The 16,888-nt window shown below is 36.1% G+C and overlaps 2 protein-coding genes across 20 annotated transcripts in view; both read right to left on the bottom strand.

Moving 5' to 3' along the window:
• Positions 1-3: 3 nt before the first annotated feature.
• On the bottom strand, positions 4-7,901 carry fbxl3a (F-box and leucine-rich repeat protein 3a). The gene is made up of 5 exons (XM_067410000.1): positions 7,604-7,901; positions 6,760-7,138; positions 5,989-6,111; positions 5,727-5,898; positions 4-3,581 (listed from the first exon to the last, which is right to left on the bottom strand). The coding sequence occupies exons 1-5, from the start codon at positions 7,621-7,623 to the stop codon at positions 2,941-2,943; spliced, it is 1,335 nt and encodes a 444-aa protein (XP_067266101.1). The 5' UTR covers positions 7,624-7,901; the 3' UTR covers positions 4-2,940.
• Positions 7,902-10,421: 2,520 nt separating this feature from the next.
• Positions 10,422-16,888, bottom strand: part of mycbp2 (MYC binding protein 2) — a 115,701-nt gene continuing 109,234 nt past the window's right edge. For 17 of the 19 annotated variants that reach the window (XM_067408849.1, XM_067408852.1, XM_067408856.1 and 14 more), the window contains 5 exons: positions 16,743-16,850; positions 14,710-14,919; positions 14,227-14,334; positions 11,835-12,000; positions 10,422-11,654 (listed from right to left, as the gene is read on the bottom strand). In XM_067408849.1, the coding sequence (XP_067264950.1) occupies positions 11,539-11,654; positions 11,835-12,000; positions 14,227-14,334; positions 14,710-14,919; positions 16,743-16,850 (708 nt within the window). In that variant the 3' untranslated portion in view covers positions 10,422-11,538. The remainder of the gene's footprint in view (positions 11,655-11,834; positions 12,001-14,226; positions 14,335-14,709; positions 14,920-16,742; positions 16,851-16,888) is intronic. The other 2 variants (XM_067408865.1, XM_067408868.1) reach the window with 1 other exon arrangement.

Below are 16,888 nucleotides of genomic sequence, written 5' to 3'. Positions count from 1 at the left end.
ACATTCACACAATGTCTGCACAAATGTTTATTTGCCCATATTTATTTCAACAAAAGACAGTTATAATTGCGTTTTTACAACACAATAGAAATGTGATGCTTTCATATTAGCAATACAAGCAATATGCTCACTTGCTTCAGAAAAATCAAATACATGAGCGCTTGGTTTGATGCTATTTGTACGTGTATCGAGTTTATGTAATGCTCTTCAGCATGCACTTTCGAAAAGTCATGTCTAGCAAAAAGCTTTTTGTTTTAAAATAGAGTTAAAATGGTAAGATATGCGCTGCCTAAAGCCTAGCTCTGTTATTTTAATGAAATAACTAAATTGTATGTTAACTACCAGGCTGTAGCTTCCCTTTTCTGTTAATTTTTAAGAATGTTTTGCTTTCAAATGATGAAATAAATATTTTTCTTAATTTAGATGCTACAATTTACAAAAGCTAATACAGCTTTAATTCTGGATAACTGGTAAAGGAAAACTTACATGCTATTGACTTTTTTATAAATTATATAATATGAATATAAATCAACATGGAGCATCTCACTCAATGTTAAACTATCAGTATAAACAGATTAATGCAAAAAAAAAAAAAGCATATCAATAAATTACACAGATGATCAACTAATCACAAAGGGTACAAAGATCCATCAAGGAATAATTCCCACTCATCTGAAAGAGATCAGCACAGAAACACTTCGAACCTCCACAGAAGTATATATAAGTATTTCTATTTATATCAAACACACAGCATTTTATATACAGACACATGGGACTTCCTTCTTAAAGGAAAATGTTTTCACTGCTTCACTCCAATATTGAATCGAAGGGGCGCATGTTAGTGCAGCCATGTTTGAAGCGTATCCAGAAAAAAAAAAAAAATAATAATAATTCCAATCATTTTCTGGTTGTATCCCATTCAGTTTGTCACTGCACAACATTCTTCATGTAATCCAATAGAAACCAATCAATGGTTCATCGTATCCCTAAAATTCTTTTACTATGTCTTTTTCAAATCTGAGGACACAAGTGTGCTGTGAGCCAAACACTGATCCTTTCATTTCCATCTTCCCTGACCAACTCCAACATACCTAAGACCTTGAAAATATGCTGTCATATTGTTCTGCACCCTCTTCCCTGCTACACCAAAATATGAGCAACTGCTACTTTTCTACTTGCCTAAACCATCAGAAAGAATAATTTCCACTTGGTAAGTATAAGGTGCATATTACTCACTATACATTTTGTACAAAAGCACTATAATACCAAATGTGTCTATTCATACAAAATGTTTAAATCACACAAAATACAGTTCTTTATCTACATAAACCAAATCAGCACATTCAAGTGAGCACTTTGTTTAGTTGTTTACAACCCCGATGGCTGTGCACTTCTTTTTAACCTTGAACTTGTGTTGGTGAACTGGTTAGTGAGAGGCCACTAGTTGGTGAAAGAAAACAGCTCTCACTAAAGTGTTATGGCTGAAAATGATTCAACTAACTACACAAACCATTTGGCCAATATAATCAAAATGTGATTATGGCCTGAGCTGCTGGGATAGGCTCCAACATTCCTGTCACCCTACATTGGACAAGCAGTTTGGGAAATTGATGGTTGGATAAATGAATTCCAAGCTTAAACATTTATAACTAAATCTCACTCTGCTCTAATGGAAGAATGATTTAACATGAGATCCACCCTTTACAGTTTGAAAATACAGCACAATGTTGAGCCACTGAAAACTGCACAGATACTCAGCAGGACAAAGTGAATTATGCAGAAGTGAAGTAGAGAAATGGATGAGCATCCGCTAAGAACATCAACAAAGACAGAGAGCCCATATCATGGGCAATGAATAATCCGCATATGATAAGCTGATCTAGATAAAACAGCTTTCAGTTTCCTTTCTAAATAAACGTTTTTTTTTCTCCTCCCAAACGCATTTTGCAAAATAATCTGAAAATGTAAAACATATACATGGTATGATGTGTACAGCGATACTCTATTTTAGTAAATGTTACAAAATGTCCAGGTTATGTTACACCCCCAAATGAAAGAAATATAAAACTATCTTTCACAAATAAGCTCAATTTTCTTAAGAACCATTAACATTTTTTGTATTGTGACCAACAATACCTAACATTGTCATTACCATAATACAGGAGAGAAAGAAATTGTAAAATAATTATAGATCATGGAAGTAGTAGTTTGTTTTACTGCCTTTTTACACTGATTTAACAAAAATAGAACTGTCAAAATGTGTTACTGTAATGAGGATCTAATGGATTAAAAAGACAAATAATAACTCAAAGACATGCATTATGAGAAGAATGGGAAAATGCTTAATTGTTTAAATAATGTCACTGTGCCAAAAATCCTAATTGGTCCTAAAATGGGCTTGATTTCTCTTTGATATAAAATATAAATCAAATATATTTTTTTCCTTTTAATTTTAGGGTTAAATATGACCTGAATAAACGTTTGTAAGATTCATTTAAATGTAGATTTGCCACAACATGCCATTAAAGGCATATATCCCACAAAAATTAAAATTCTGTCATTTACATACCCTCATGTCATTCCAAACCTGCATGACTTCTGTGTATTCTGTGGAACATATTATATAGATATTATATATATATATAAAAAAAAAAAAAAAAATTAAAGTCAATGGTCACTAAAACTGTTGGGTTACCACCATTCTTCAAAATATCTTCTTTTATGTCCCACAAATGAAAAGGATCTCACAGGTTTGAAATGAATCAAGGGCGAGTAAATGATGACAGAATTTTTGGGTGAACTATCCGTCCACACTGGAATATACATCTCAAATCAAATCTATGTACAAACCTTGTGAATTAACTGAAGACCACATTAAAAGCCCATATTACCAAAGGCTTAGGAGTTCTTATGGTCTTTTGAATGCAATAGTTGTGCATTTCACCAGGTGGGCATCATATCTGGAAACCAAACACGACCCAGGTGCTTGGACACTTCCCAGTGGATCTCATCCAGGCTGTATTTGTGGTCTGGGATGAGCACCTCCTCCATGATAGACAGCTGAGAGAGGCGGCGACCACACATCTTCACAAATTCCACAAAAGCACTGCAGGAGACCTCGCACTCGCCCAGTCCGATGGCCGACAGGTGCTGGCAGCGCTCGGCGATACGAATCAGCTCCTCGTCTAGCGGCCGCAGACCGTTGGCACACACCACCAGCTCCACCAGGCGGGGGCAGTTCATGCCGACGCGACCGAGGACCTCCTTGCTGACCGAGCGGCCAAAGTAGAGGTGCGTAACAGGGATCTCGTCGCGGAAAAAGGGCCCGAACTCATCCTCGTACAGGAAGAAGTACATGACCAGGCTGAACTTGGGTGAATGGCGCACCATGGCGTCCCAGCTGCTCTTCTTGATGGTGTGGAACTGCTGACCAGGGTTCTCGCTTACCACATCTATGCGAAGATGCTCGAGGTGCACGTGTTTCTCTGAGGAAAGCGCCAGAAGGAGCTCGTCGCTCAGTAAGTGATAGTTCAGAGCCAGTTCTCTCAGACCATGACACTGATCAGCAACACACAGAATACCTGCAACAACAGAAGACTGATGATGAGTTTCATCTGCACAAGACACTACAAATAATACAGTCTAACTAATGTCTAGGATGGGAAAAAAAAAGAAAAAAAAAAAAGATTCTCAGATGCGTTGCAATTTCTCTTCAACCATTCAGAAAACCGGAGCTTTGTTTTTTGTTCCACATAACCGCAATGGTTAATAATTCTTAACAACATACGATTGCTTTGATTTATTATAAATTGGTCATTATTTTAAAAAGGACTTATGATATGAGTTAATTTAATAAAAATGCAGAGATAAATGTTATTAAATAATGAGTTTACTGACTTTAAATATAAGAAAGAAAAAAACTTTTATCATATTGGAAAAAAGCAATTAGGATACTTTCAACTTAAATTTTTGGCTTCCACAGGAGAGAGAGAAAAGGGCCACTACTCATGCCAAGGACGATAACTATAACGATAAGATATAGTTCTAAAAATAGTTCTAAATATAAAAGAACAGCAGAGTCCACACCACAAGTATAACGATAACGGCACAGTGAAAAATATCATTGGAATCACTTTCAGAATGATTTTTTTCTAGCTGATGAATGATAAAAACACTGACAGCCAATCAGAAACAATCCTGCTCTAAAGAGCTCGAGCATTTAAAGCAGCAGATGACAAAATTACAGCTCACGCTTATAATAAACAGAATGTTATTGTCTGCTGGTGTGGACGCTAATATAGTTATCATTCTTGGTGTGAACAGGACTAAAGTCATGTAGGTTTGCAATGAAATGAGGCTGAGAATTATGACAATTGTAATTTTTGGGTGAACAATCCCTTTAAAACCCACAGGGGGACTTATGAGAACAAACATCATGACTAGATTAGTTTGTGTTGTTTAATTCTATTTTTATAATCATAATAAAGTGTATGAAATGTACATCTTTTTCCAATAGGAGCTCAACAAGTCTGTAAGAAATCATTATACACTACCGGTAGTACCATCAGTCAAGCCAGCAAGAGCGAAAACATTGGTGTGCACCTATTTTATTAAACCCAGTAGTCTCCATGAGGAACAGAAAGGTTTTGTTTGTTTTTTCCACAGAGTTGGCCAGCCAGTCTTGTAGGTATTTTCAATAAGCTATAAACATAAGTTATCATACTCTGCCTGGACAAGCCCTGTTTATTAGCAGCTTGTGACTAATGGAACAACAACAGTCACAGACTTTCCTGTTGTAGGTGACAATAGCCTGCATAAATACATGTGTGAATGGCCGGTATTTTTAGTTTATGTATTTTTTATATTAAAATACAATAATTTACACCACCGTAAAAAAGTTTGGGGTTGACAAGATTTTCTTTTTTATGCTTTTGAAAGAAGTCTCTTATTTTAATAAAAAAATGCAGTAAAAACAATAATATTGTGAAATATTATTATGATTTAGAAGAATATATTTTAAAATTTAATGTAATCCTGTAATGGGAATTTAGAAGGTATTTTTCCAGTCACATGATCCTTCAGAAATCATTCTAATATGCTGATTTGCTGCTCAAGAAACATTTATTATTAATAATAATGTTGAAAACAGTTGTGCTGTTTAACATTTTTGTGGAAAGCTATGATATATGATGAACAAAGTTCAAAAGAACAGTATTTATTTGAAATACAAATCTTTTGTAACATTACAAATGTCTTTACTGTTACTTTTGATCAATTAAATGCATAATTTCTAAATAAAAATATTAATTTATTAAAAAAAGTGTGTGTGTTAGGCATTATTCACTCATTAAAACATGCAAAATATTTCAATTTACTGGAGAATATTTACTACACGCTATATTTTAATTTATTTGTTACCACTGATATTAATATTTAACTTTTCAAATAATAGAGTGTGTTCAAGCTATTGAAACTGGTGATGAGAATATTTCATGAACTTGCCAACATGCTAGAACAGAGATTCTCAACTCTGGCCCTTGAGATCCACTTTCCTGCAGAGTTCAGCCCCAAACCCAATCAAACACACTCGAACAAGCCAATCAAGGTCTTCAGGATTATTAAAACGTTACAAGCAGGTGAGTTTGATCAAGGTTTAATATAAACTCTGCAGGAAAGTGGATCCCCTGTGCTAGAATAACAGTCCCTCAAATAACAACATGTCATACCTGCAGGAGAAACATGAGGGCAGCTGCTCATCTTCAACAACTTGAGTGTGTCACTGTTGTTGGCCACCAGGACCTTGAGCGAAGGATCATCCACTGGCGTATCATCAATTTTCAGAGACGAAAGAGACTTGGAGTTGACAAACACCACGGTGAGCGCAGAGATGAAGTGGGACTGAAAAGAGGAAACAATCATCAAACATCAGGAAACATCCACCCCATCATCCTAACACATAGCTCAGCCATATAACACACGTCCTGATACCTTGGGTAGCTCCATGAAGCTTGGTCGTGCAGTGGAGATCAGCCCAAGAGTCTTCAGAGAGCAGTTGACCAGCTGAGACAGGATATCGCACGCGGCCTCCGCTGATTCTGTACTGCTGTCCACCTGTGGAAACAGCATCAACTCAAACAACTGAACTATTGCGTTTTATGTTTGATTAGATGTGCCATGTTCAAAGCCACTGTAAAAGAGTGCAAATCTACCGAATTCTTTAACGCAAGTCTACATACATACAATGTATCTATAATATTACTCGCCCTCATGACAAACCCAAATTACTTTTGTTCAAAAAAGAAAAATGAAGATATTTTTAATTGTACTTCAGAAATTTCTGTCCCTTCACTGAAATTCAATCCCACCAAAACTTTGATGCTTTGATGCAATACTTTGATTGTTCATAAAGACATTGTAAAATTAACTGATATAAATCGAGTAGTTAAATCCCTGCCTACCATATTTACCATATCTACAAAGTATATCATATCTACTATATCAAGTATATCATATCTTCTATATTTGCCATATCTACCAAGACAAGTATATCATATGTGCCATATCTACTATATTTGTCATATCTACCCAGTATATCATATCTATCATATTCCATTTACCATATTTGATGTTCTCTATGTGCAGTGATTAACATTTATATGTGAACAGAAGTCTAAATTAGATCCCTTTAAGGTCAGCATGAATTTTGAGCTGTAATGGGAAGCCTGCCGGTAACCCTAAACTTCCTCATGAGCCTCTCACCTTGAAGCTGACATACTGTAAATGATTGGAGTGCCTCTTTATTATTTGCTTTATTAGGTCAGGATGTGTGGCCTTCAGGTAAGAGCTGGCAGGCTGATTGAGCTCAAACTCAAAGCATCTCCACAGCTCGGGCATATGGAAGGCCTGGTTCCAGCCACGGCAAACCTGTGAAGCGAAGGCACGGTCGAGGAGCGGCAGGTACTGAAAGATGTGAAGCAGGATCTCCTGGGGTAGTCGAGCCCAGTTAGACATCTGATCTTCAGAGTCCTCGTCGGGCTGTTTGACCCTCTTGCAGGAGCCTGTCGGCCCGTCGCAGGATGAGGTGCTGTCCTCTCGCTCTCTGCTCAACCTCCTTTTCATTCTTGGGGGCCTGAGAGAGCTGTGAAGCATGAGAAATTAAGTATAAACAGGCCGAGTGCAAATACACACAGAGAGAAGAGAAGCATGTTTGGACATGACATGCATCCAAAACGTACACTATTTTCAAGGTTTATATTTTATTATATATATATATATATATATATATATATATATATATATATATATATAAAAGAGAGAGAGAGAGTTTATTATGCATGTATGTATATTATATATATATATATATTTTTTATCTATGTATATAGATAACATAGATATATGCATGTGTTTAGATGGCTCTGAACATTCCTGGAAACAAAATGTTTTAACGAAATTGCAAACAAATTCCTCTTCGGCTCAAAGTGTGTTCAATCCACGTCTCAATGAGTATGAGCATTAATAAAATCATATCAGAACACTAAAACACACACACATACATTTATTCACAACAACAGCCTTATTGCGCTGCTGCGAATCTCCAAATTACCTGTTTTGCGTGTGACTCATGTTATCTCCGTTCAGCTCGCTCACAAACAGTGAAAAACAAACAAAATCCTGATAACTTGTCTGAATGTCAACCCGGACCAGAACCTGAACGCATCAGAGTAAAGCAAAGCGTACGCATTGGAAACGAATGAGCGCAGATTTATGTAGTTATTTCTCGTTTTTTCGGGAGTCTGAGTGCGTATGTCTCGGCTATATTGCTGGTTGACCTACTTCTGTACCGCGGGAGATTTCAGCGTCCCCGCCTCCCTCCCAGCGCTGAAAATGGCGATGTTGTTGTTGTCGAGTCAGGGGAGTGTGAGTGAGCAGCATTGGGCGGCTGTCTGCTGTATTTTCTGACTCAAACGACTCAAACTGTGTCTTCCTCCAGGGGGCGAACGACGGCTCAGAAAGCTGAACACCCCATACAGCAGAATTCATTTTTTGTCTTATTATAGCCATTTATACTTTATTTTCCAATGATTATCTGAGTGACATATAAATATACATTTGTCCAAGCAATTTCTAAAAACAAACTATAACAACAGGCTACAGTAAGTAGTAGAGCCGCAGAAAAAACCCGCAGAGAAATGTAACACGTACCACGTGACAATACCGGACACACAGAATAACTTTAATTTAAAATAGTTACAATATATATATATATAGTAACTAGATGCACTCTCAGCTGCGCATGCGCACTAAGACATGTGTGTATGTATATGTGTGTGTGTGTGTGTGTGTGTGTGTGTGTGTGTGTGTGTGTGTGTATATATATATACATACATAGTTTGTGATCAGTAAGATTTTTATTTATTTGATTTTACTTTTTATGCTTATCAAGGCTGAAATTATTTGGTGAAAAGTACAGATGCAAAAATAAAAAATACAGTATTGTGAAATATTATTGCAATTCAAAATAAGTTTTGTATTGTAATATATTTTTTTTAAAAAAATTGTCATGCAAAGCTGAATTTTCATACTCCTGTGTTCAGTGTCACTGAACAGTGAAAGTGGCGGAATAAGTCAAAGTCGCCATCTTGGAAACAATAAATTCTCCAAAGCTGTTTGCCAAGCTTTCGATTAAATTTCATATTTGATGAAATCTGACAACAACGGTCTCATAAATTTTGTTTTTTAAATGCTCGAATCATGACAAAAAATGTATTCGTCAGGCTGGATCAAGCTAATGCGCATGCGCAATCCTAAATGCGCGTCTCTCGTGTCTCATTTCGGAGGTGCGCGTCTTACTGTTTCTATAGGAACAGGTATCTAAAGCCAAACCGATCAGAATCCGCGTGCGAGTGGCGTTATTTTAACGTGTGGCGGCGTGTGAAGTTAACTTAATACCTGACGGTGTAATGAAAATGGCATTTTAATATTTACACGGTGATCAAAAGCACGCATATTCTGATCGGTTTGGCTTTAGATACCTGTTCCTATAGAAAGACACGCGCCTCCTAAATGAGACACAAGAGACGCGCATTTAGGATTGCGCATGTGCATTAGCTTGATCCAGCATGAAAAATACTATTTTTGTCATGATTCAAATTAAAAAAAAAAAAAAAAAAAAAAAAAACTAAATTTATGAGACAGTTGTTGTTAGATTTCATTGGTGATTACAAATATGAAATTTAACCGAAAGCTTAGCCAACAGCTTTAGAGAATTTGATGTTTCCCCCTTCAAAGAGATAGGAGCAGTATGGAGTCAATATAATGCCGCATATATACGCAAAAAAAATAAAGTTTTGCAAACGAAAATTAAAGTATTGAGGAAAATAAATGTGCTTTTGCAAACAAAAATAAAGAATTGCAAAAGAAAATAAAGTATTGGGAGAAAAAAAAATGAAGTTTTGCAAACAAAAATAAAGAATTGCAAAACATAAATGAAAAGCAATGATTTTGCAAAACATATTTTGTCAGTCTAATTTGAGCTTGCGATGCCGTTTTCCCTTTGCGCTTAATTTTTCTGCTCGTCTCGCTTTGTGGCACTGTTTTGACGTGGGGGTGGATTCATGGGACGGGGGTGTGTACAAGATACCTCCCTGGAGCTCACTGATCCAGGTACTGATGAGCGAGGCTTGCGAGTGGATCGCTTCTTTTTATTCAGTAGCATTAAAACATGCACGTTTTTGTTTTATTAACCTTATTAACAAATGTATATGTGTATTAGCGGTGTTTGCTCAAGTTAAAGAATTTACCATGCTTTTCGCGCCGTTTCATTTATGTTTTGCAATTCTTTTTGTTTGCAAAACTTCATTTTTTTTCTCCCAATACTTGATTTTTTTTTTGCAATTCTTTTTATTTGTTTGCAAAAAGCACATTTATTTTCCTCAATACTTTAATTTTTATTTTTGGGTATATATGCGGCATTGACTCCATAGAGCTGCACTTGAATGCCCGAGAGGCGTTTCAAAGATGGCCGCCAAGTGAAATGACTTTGGTATAAATTCCGATTGGCTTTGTTTCTCACATCCATTTGCATTCTGATTGGTATTGTATTTCTTGCATCCTTTTCACATATAGCTCATGTAAGTTACGCAAACGGACGTGACAGCGGTAGTGTCTGACGCGGCATATTTATGACTAAATTCAGATTCACACATCTTGTGCAGTCTTGCACCTATTTCAGGAAATAAAAATCTTATTAGAAACGACGCTCGAGTCGCCAAGCTCTGCCCATTTGTGTCGTCTCTTCAGATAAGATGGCTTTATGCTTTCATTTTCGAACTTAAATATTTAATGAATGAATGAGATGAAAGAAAAGCACACGACACTCCTTTTGTAATGTACCTTGCTGAACAGAGAACCCGGTTTATTATTACCATTCAGCTCCATCCACAGATAATAATACAAAGCAGATTCACAAGTTGCATTTTTTTGTCTTTTACAGCAGCTGTTTATCACACCCACCCCCACCCCCAAACATTCCTTCCTATGCCTCCAAAACAACCACTAAATACCCACAACTTCAAATATATCTCTTTTTGCCTCACGTTCCTTCGATTTGGTGTGAAGACTGGCCCCGAAGAGTCTTGTTCTTGCAATACAAAAGCAGAACATACTCACCTTTTGCTTTTAAAATAACAGAAAAAAATGGTTTTATACCACATCATTGAGACAAAAGGGCAGACACCGCAGACAAATAAGCCCCTCGATAACGTTCTGACTACAGAAATTATTTTGTACTTGCCGGGGAAAACACAACAGCCTGTGTATCACTGTATAAAAATGTACAGTGGCTTTATTGACATACATTCCATATGTTTACATCTGCGAGGAGGCACACCCAGTATTGCACTTCATTAAAAGTTCTGGCTCAAAACATAACCCAGAATATCAAAGAAAACTGAAGTGTAGAGTAGCAACATTGGAATACACATATGAAGGGTTACTACTGTCATTATATACAAGATTAGATAAATCGTACACTATTTTCCTCCAGCGTAACATTCTAAAGTCCTCTTATAGCATTTGAATCTTTAGCCGTCAAACCATGATGCACTCCAAAGTGAAGGAATACTGTACAGGATTACGAAAACATAGTCAGTTAACATACAACAATAGAATCTTAAATTTGTATTTGAGAAGCTGAAATCATGGCCCATCCACGGTGGTCTCAGATTCAGTTCCAAAATCCTCCGTACATTGTTACACTTCAGTGGTCAGGAGGTGTGCAACGTTTATACAAGCCGCAGGGTTACAACGGCTGCATGCAAACACGTCACAACGTTTCTTTTTTTTTTGTTCTTTTTTTCCATTCTTCAGTGTCTCAAGAGAGGGAGGATGCACCCTGGAGCACCGCGGCCAATCACAGCGTCTTCAGAATGGGACATCCGGTGTGTATCTGCTCTCAGGCTGTGCTGAAGAGGGAGTCAGCCGCCACAGGAGGGTGAATATATATATGTATAGAGAGAGATCATTACAGGACCATGGCGTTTAGAAGGTATGGGCATTTCTACACACACCGCAGCCCAGCGCAAACTCTTCTCCGGTGGGAGGATGTACCACATGCAGGGGACACTCACTTCCTTCCAACTGTTTTCCTTTTGGTCCTATGAGGGAGGGAGGAATGAAAGAAAGTCAACATGCTGTCTTGCCAATTTGTTGGCTAAAGCTTCAGTAACTAAAAACAGCTTGTAACAGAACAAAGGCTTAATTCAACAAGAGAAGGATGATACACGTTTCAGAACAAAGCAAAAAGTTTTTATTTAAACATTTATTAAGCATTTTACCAGCAGGACAATGGGGCAGCTCTTCTTTAGGGACACTGGTCATCCTCTGGAAATCATCATGACAGGCGTTGCAAAAATGTGTCGTGCCAAAGCAGAAGAACACAGCCACAGAGCAACAGTAACGACATTTGTACTCCAGGAAATCTGTCCCATGTTTAGAGCACATCTGCAACAAAAAGAAAGGTCTAAACAAACTCATACCACATAAGCACATACCACTTTCTTTCTCCGTTTTGCTATGATTAGCCATTACAAACAGTCAATCACATGAAAACACCAAAACTGAAGCATCACTTTTGTAAAGCAAAAAGCATTATAGTGATTACAGCTGCACGATTAATCGTTAAAAGGTCTCGATTAAAACTCCCACACAATATTATTCCTAAATGATAAGGAAAAAAGCAGCAGGAATATTAGGCTGCCGTCGCTTTAAGACTGAATGCGCGGATCCAAAATACTGTTACACATCCGGTTTTCTTTCTCAATGGTTTAGTTCACCAATTTTTTTTTGCATGTATGTGTCCGTTCAGGCACAAATAGATGGGAGGGAATGGCATTTGGTGTGCTCTTCGTGTGCTCAAATGGTTTTAATTTGCTTGAATGTTTAAACTGACAGGACCTAAAACACGTTTAAATGATAAACTTTCATTGTATGATGGTCAAACTTTGCAATTAATTTGAGAATCAAGTATTTTTTCTGGTCTGTATGGATTAACAATCCATATACTTGACATCGCACATCCTGCAATGTGACTATTGTGGATGCGCACATCATGATATCGATGCTAAACCGATATATCGTGCAGCCCTAGTTATTTCTGTGTTAAAATAATTGAAATTAATCACAGAAGTAGTGGGATAAAAGTTTATATCTTGGATATAAACACTGATGTTTACGAAGTGATCAAACAGAGTGAATCGCCTTTTGAAAATAACTTGGTGCTCAAATAACAATTGTATCGATTACATTGTTACACCATTAGGTGACAACAAGTGGCTCTTAAATGTATTTGTCATTGAATAATTAATTCAATAGATTTGTTAAAAAAAAACAAAACTGATTCATCCAGTACTGAGTCATTGAATCATTAATTCAAACCAATTTAAAAAAAAATGTTTGGAATCATTAAACATTTTAAATAGACTGCAGCAATTACATTTGTCAGAACCTCTGGTAAATTACATGTTATTTTGTGTAGTTGTCTTGTTCAGAATTGTGGGAGAATTATGATCTCAGTTTGAAACCAAAAAATTGTGATTCTCAATTTATCCAGAATCGTGGTGCTCTAATAGTGATGAAAATTTTGGGGGCGTTATGAAAATAATGTTATAACTTAATTTCTTGTATAAGCAAAATTTTATATTATTACAGTTTATTCACTATAGTTTAAAAAATAGTAATAAAATATGACAAGATCTCAGAGTTAAACTGTGTCAGAAAAAAATAATCTTAATTATGTCAGATAACACTTAAGCAAAACATGGTCAGGTTAAAGTGTCTGAATAATTTTTGGTCCCAATATTTATCACTCTTACTGGTAGTCCACTGTATGAAGAAGTTTTGGGTATAATATGTCACAGTTTACTTTATTTTGCTATCCACATTTACATAAATGAACTATAGTGTTCTGTACCTACTAGTAAAAAATAAATAAATAAAAATTATATATATATATACAACATGTATTTCATGAGATTATCATCAGGTATGGTTTAATGAGATTCACCCATGAACTTTGAAAAACCATTACGTTGATAAACTGAAAGGCAGTCATGACTGAGCCATTGTATCACACTGATCACCTTAGTAAATATTTAAATTCGTAGAACTAAATCATTTGGGTGTGCAGACCTCATGAATGTTGCAATACAATAACAATCCCTGAGCAATGTATAAGAGTGCTGCAGGGCCTTTTTTTGTAGGCCAGCCTGGAGGTTAGCATCATTCTGGCTCCCTTGACAAAAAGCCAACATGATTTTTCCATTGACACTTGGATTTTTGCACACACAAAAAAAGCTCTGTGACCAAAAGAAGTGATTCTTACATTTTGATGTAATCTTGACAAATGAACACAGTTTTTCTTCATTTTAAAGCATTAAAAATGTTTACATTTTAAAGCTTAAAAAAAAAAAAAAATCACAAGAGGCTATTATATGTATTTATTATATGTCGTAGAATAAAATGTGAAAATATCTTGAGCTTATTTAACACAGACCTTATTTCAAGCATTTAACCAAAACCCATGACTTCGGGACAACAAAACCAGAAGTTAAAAACGTATTATTATTATTATTATTATTATTATTTTTGATTAATTCCTGCAGCACTCTATTGTGTTAAAAACAGAAACAAAAAAAATCGGGCAGACAAACACACTGTTGTCCCACTGACCTGTGCTCTGGACACATCTGAGCATGCTCCACAGATGAGCTCACGAGGATCATAATCATCGCCTTGTCCTGCTTCGGCATCACAGCGAGCTTCTCCCCCAAAATAGGCCTGGATGAGTAAGAAGTCACACTGTTAGCACAACAGCTGGAGAAACCGCTTCATTACAGCAATATGCCATCTGAACAAATTATGATACGCTTGTTCTTTGAAATCTCATTTCATGCCGACGTGACAAACAAATAGCTCTTTATCCACAGGAGTTAGCTGCTGTTTTTCCATTCTATTCAAAGTTAACAGAGACATCCTTAAAGGGACAGTTCACTCAAACCCAATTATTTTCTTTCTGGAGAAAGAGAAATGCTTCCTTCATTCTGAAGGTTTCCTCGGCCACTATATAGCAGGAAGATTCTTCAAAACCACTAGATTTGTGAACACTACACAAAACAGAAAACAAACAGTGACAGAGTGACATGAAGAGCTAACCTTTTTGCACTTGAAGCAAACGTAGTAAGCATATCTGTTCATGGCAAATCCAGCTGGGTTGTTGTAGAATCGAGCTCCAGACATTGTGATGGCTTCACTCTTGTGTAGTCCTTCATACTCCAGTCTCATTAAAGCCTTTCTCCTCACGTCCTCATACAGCTCTTTGATCGGGTCCAGCAGGTCTTTTAGGACAGAGTGGTTTATTTTGTTCTGAAAAAAAAAAAAAAAAAAAAAAAAAAAAAAAAATAAATAAATATATATATATAAATATATATATATATATATATATATATATATATATATATATATATATATATATAATTAAAAAACTCACAGACATAAATGGCACGTGTTGGATACCATTAAGAGTTATCTAGCTGATAAGAGTTTAGACTGGCTTTGGTTCTTGCAGAAAACATGATCTTATACAAGATTTGGTTGGTTTTGATGCCACTGCCATTAAAGGGATAGTTCAACCTAAAAAAATTATTCCCCCCCCCCACATGATTTACTCACCCTCATGCAATACCAGGTGTATATGACTATCTTCTTCCAAACAAATATATATATTTTTAGTTATATTTAAAAATGTCATGGCTCTTCCAAGCTTTATAATGGTAGTGAATGGGGGTCGATATTTTGAAGCCCCCAAAAAATGCATCCATCCATTATAAAAATAATCCATATGGCTCCAGTGGGTTAATAAAAGGCCTTCTGAAGTGAAGCGATGGGATTTCGTAAGAAAAATATCTATATTTAAAACTTTATTAACTATAATAACTGGCTTCCAGCAGATGGCCGTATGCATCAATTTGCGGCGGAAGAGTGACCTCTGACCCGGCGCATGACGAACGCGGAAGCACAGAGGATAGAGCAAAACTAAAGTATAATTGAGATTTTTCCAATATTTTAAGAGCTCCAGGTTTTCTGCACAATGTGGCGCCCAAAAAGTGTGACTATATACCACTATAATTTTAATAATAACAATCAATATTGTTATTTTATTATGACGAATAAAATATAAATAAGAAACCAGGGATGCACTGATACTGAAATCAGTATCGGGCCCAATACTGCATTCGTGAACTTGTACTGTTTAAAATGCTCCGATACCAAAAAATCGACACTCTGTAGAGCATTTTGTCCGTTTAGGGCTACTGCAGAAACATGCGGCTGCAAAATGTTGATTTAACATGCAAGGGGTCCCGCGGTGTATGTAGAAATGGCTCATTCTAAGGTAATAAAAACATAACAGTTCATTATGTAAGGTCTTTATACACCACTGAAAACATAGTTCTGTATGTTATACTGCATTTCTGTCAATAGATCCTCCTAAAATGTACACATTGCACCTTTTAATCTAAATTGTATATATGTAGCCTAAGTAAAAACATGAACTGTTACGTGATTTATGTAACACATAAATTACTACATTATTACAGCAAAACATCATGTGATTACTGTGCCGCTGCAAAATGTGCACTGTAGATGAATTATGATACAACAATAGAATGAGCAGAACAGTAACAGAAGCTTGCACAAAAATTTTAACAAGCATAATTACGCATTAAAAATAACTGAAGGAAATGAATTAACTAAACGAATTAAGCCAACTAATATGATTCATATTCTTTTGGTTTATTTAATATTAAAAAAATATACATTTAAATAATATAATAATTATTTATTTAAATTATATTAAAAAATTACATATGCAATGAAAATACAGGTACTTGGTAGTGGCAAGTACTAAAAATTAATGTATCGGTATCAGACTCATTTTTGGAAGAAGTGGTAACGGTGCATCCCTGCAAGAAACATTACTATTGTAGTAATAATATTTCACTGTAAAAAAAACAACAACAAAAAAAAAAGAAGGTATTCTGAAACGCATGCCGTATACACTTCATTAAATCACAGTCTTTGTATTTTTATAACAGCACTATGCCATGCTGCGATTTCAGTTTTATTCCAATGAATCATTCAGCCCTACCTTTACCTCTCCTAAAGCGAGTCCAGACAAGCTTATTTACCTTGCAAATAGGGCAAGACATGAACCCAAAGGTTATCCTAGGCCCAAGCCAGCGGTTCTCCAGAACCCTTCTTGTGCACCTAAGATGGAACACGTGACTGCAGTCCAGCTGAAAATAAGCCAGGGCAGATAATTACACTGTATGTA

The sequence above is a fragment of the Chanodichthys erythropterus genome, chromosome 14, assembly GCF_024489055.1.
Source record: "Chanodichthys erythropterus isolate Z2021 chromosome 14, ASM2448905v1, whole genome shotgun sequence".
NCBI lineage: Eukaryota > Metazoa > Chordata > Actinopteri > Cypriniformes > Xenocyprididae > Chanodichthys > Chanodichthys erythropterus.
This window is presented reverse-complemented; position numbering and strand designations above follow the sequence as displayed.

Excerpts from the sequence above, each read along its gene's own strand:
- fbxl3a (XM_067410000.1), bottom strand. The coding sequence starts at position 7,623 with ATGAGTCACACGCAAAACAG. Across the intron at positions 7,139-7,603 it reads ATGAGTCACACGCAAAACAG|CTCTCTCAGGCCCCCAAGAA; the intron begins GTAATTTGGAGA and ends CATGCTTCACAG. Across the intron at positions 5,899-5,988 it reads GCTTCATGGAGCTACCCAAG|TCCCACTTCATCTCTGCGCT; the intron begins GTATCAGGACGT and ends TCCTCTTTTCAG.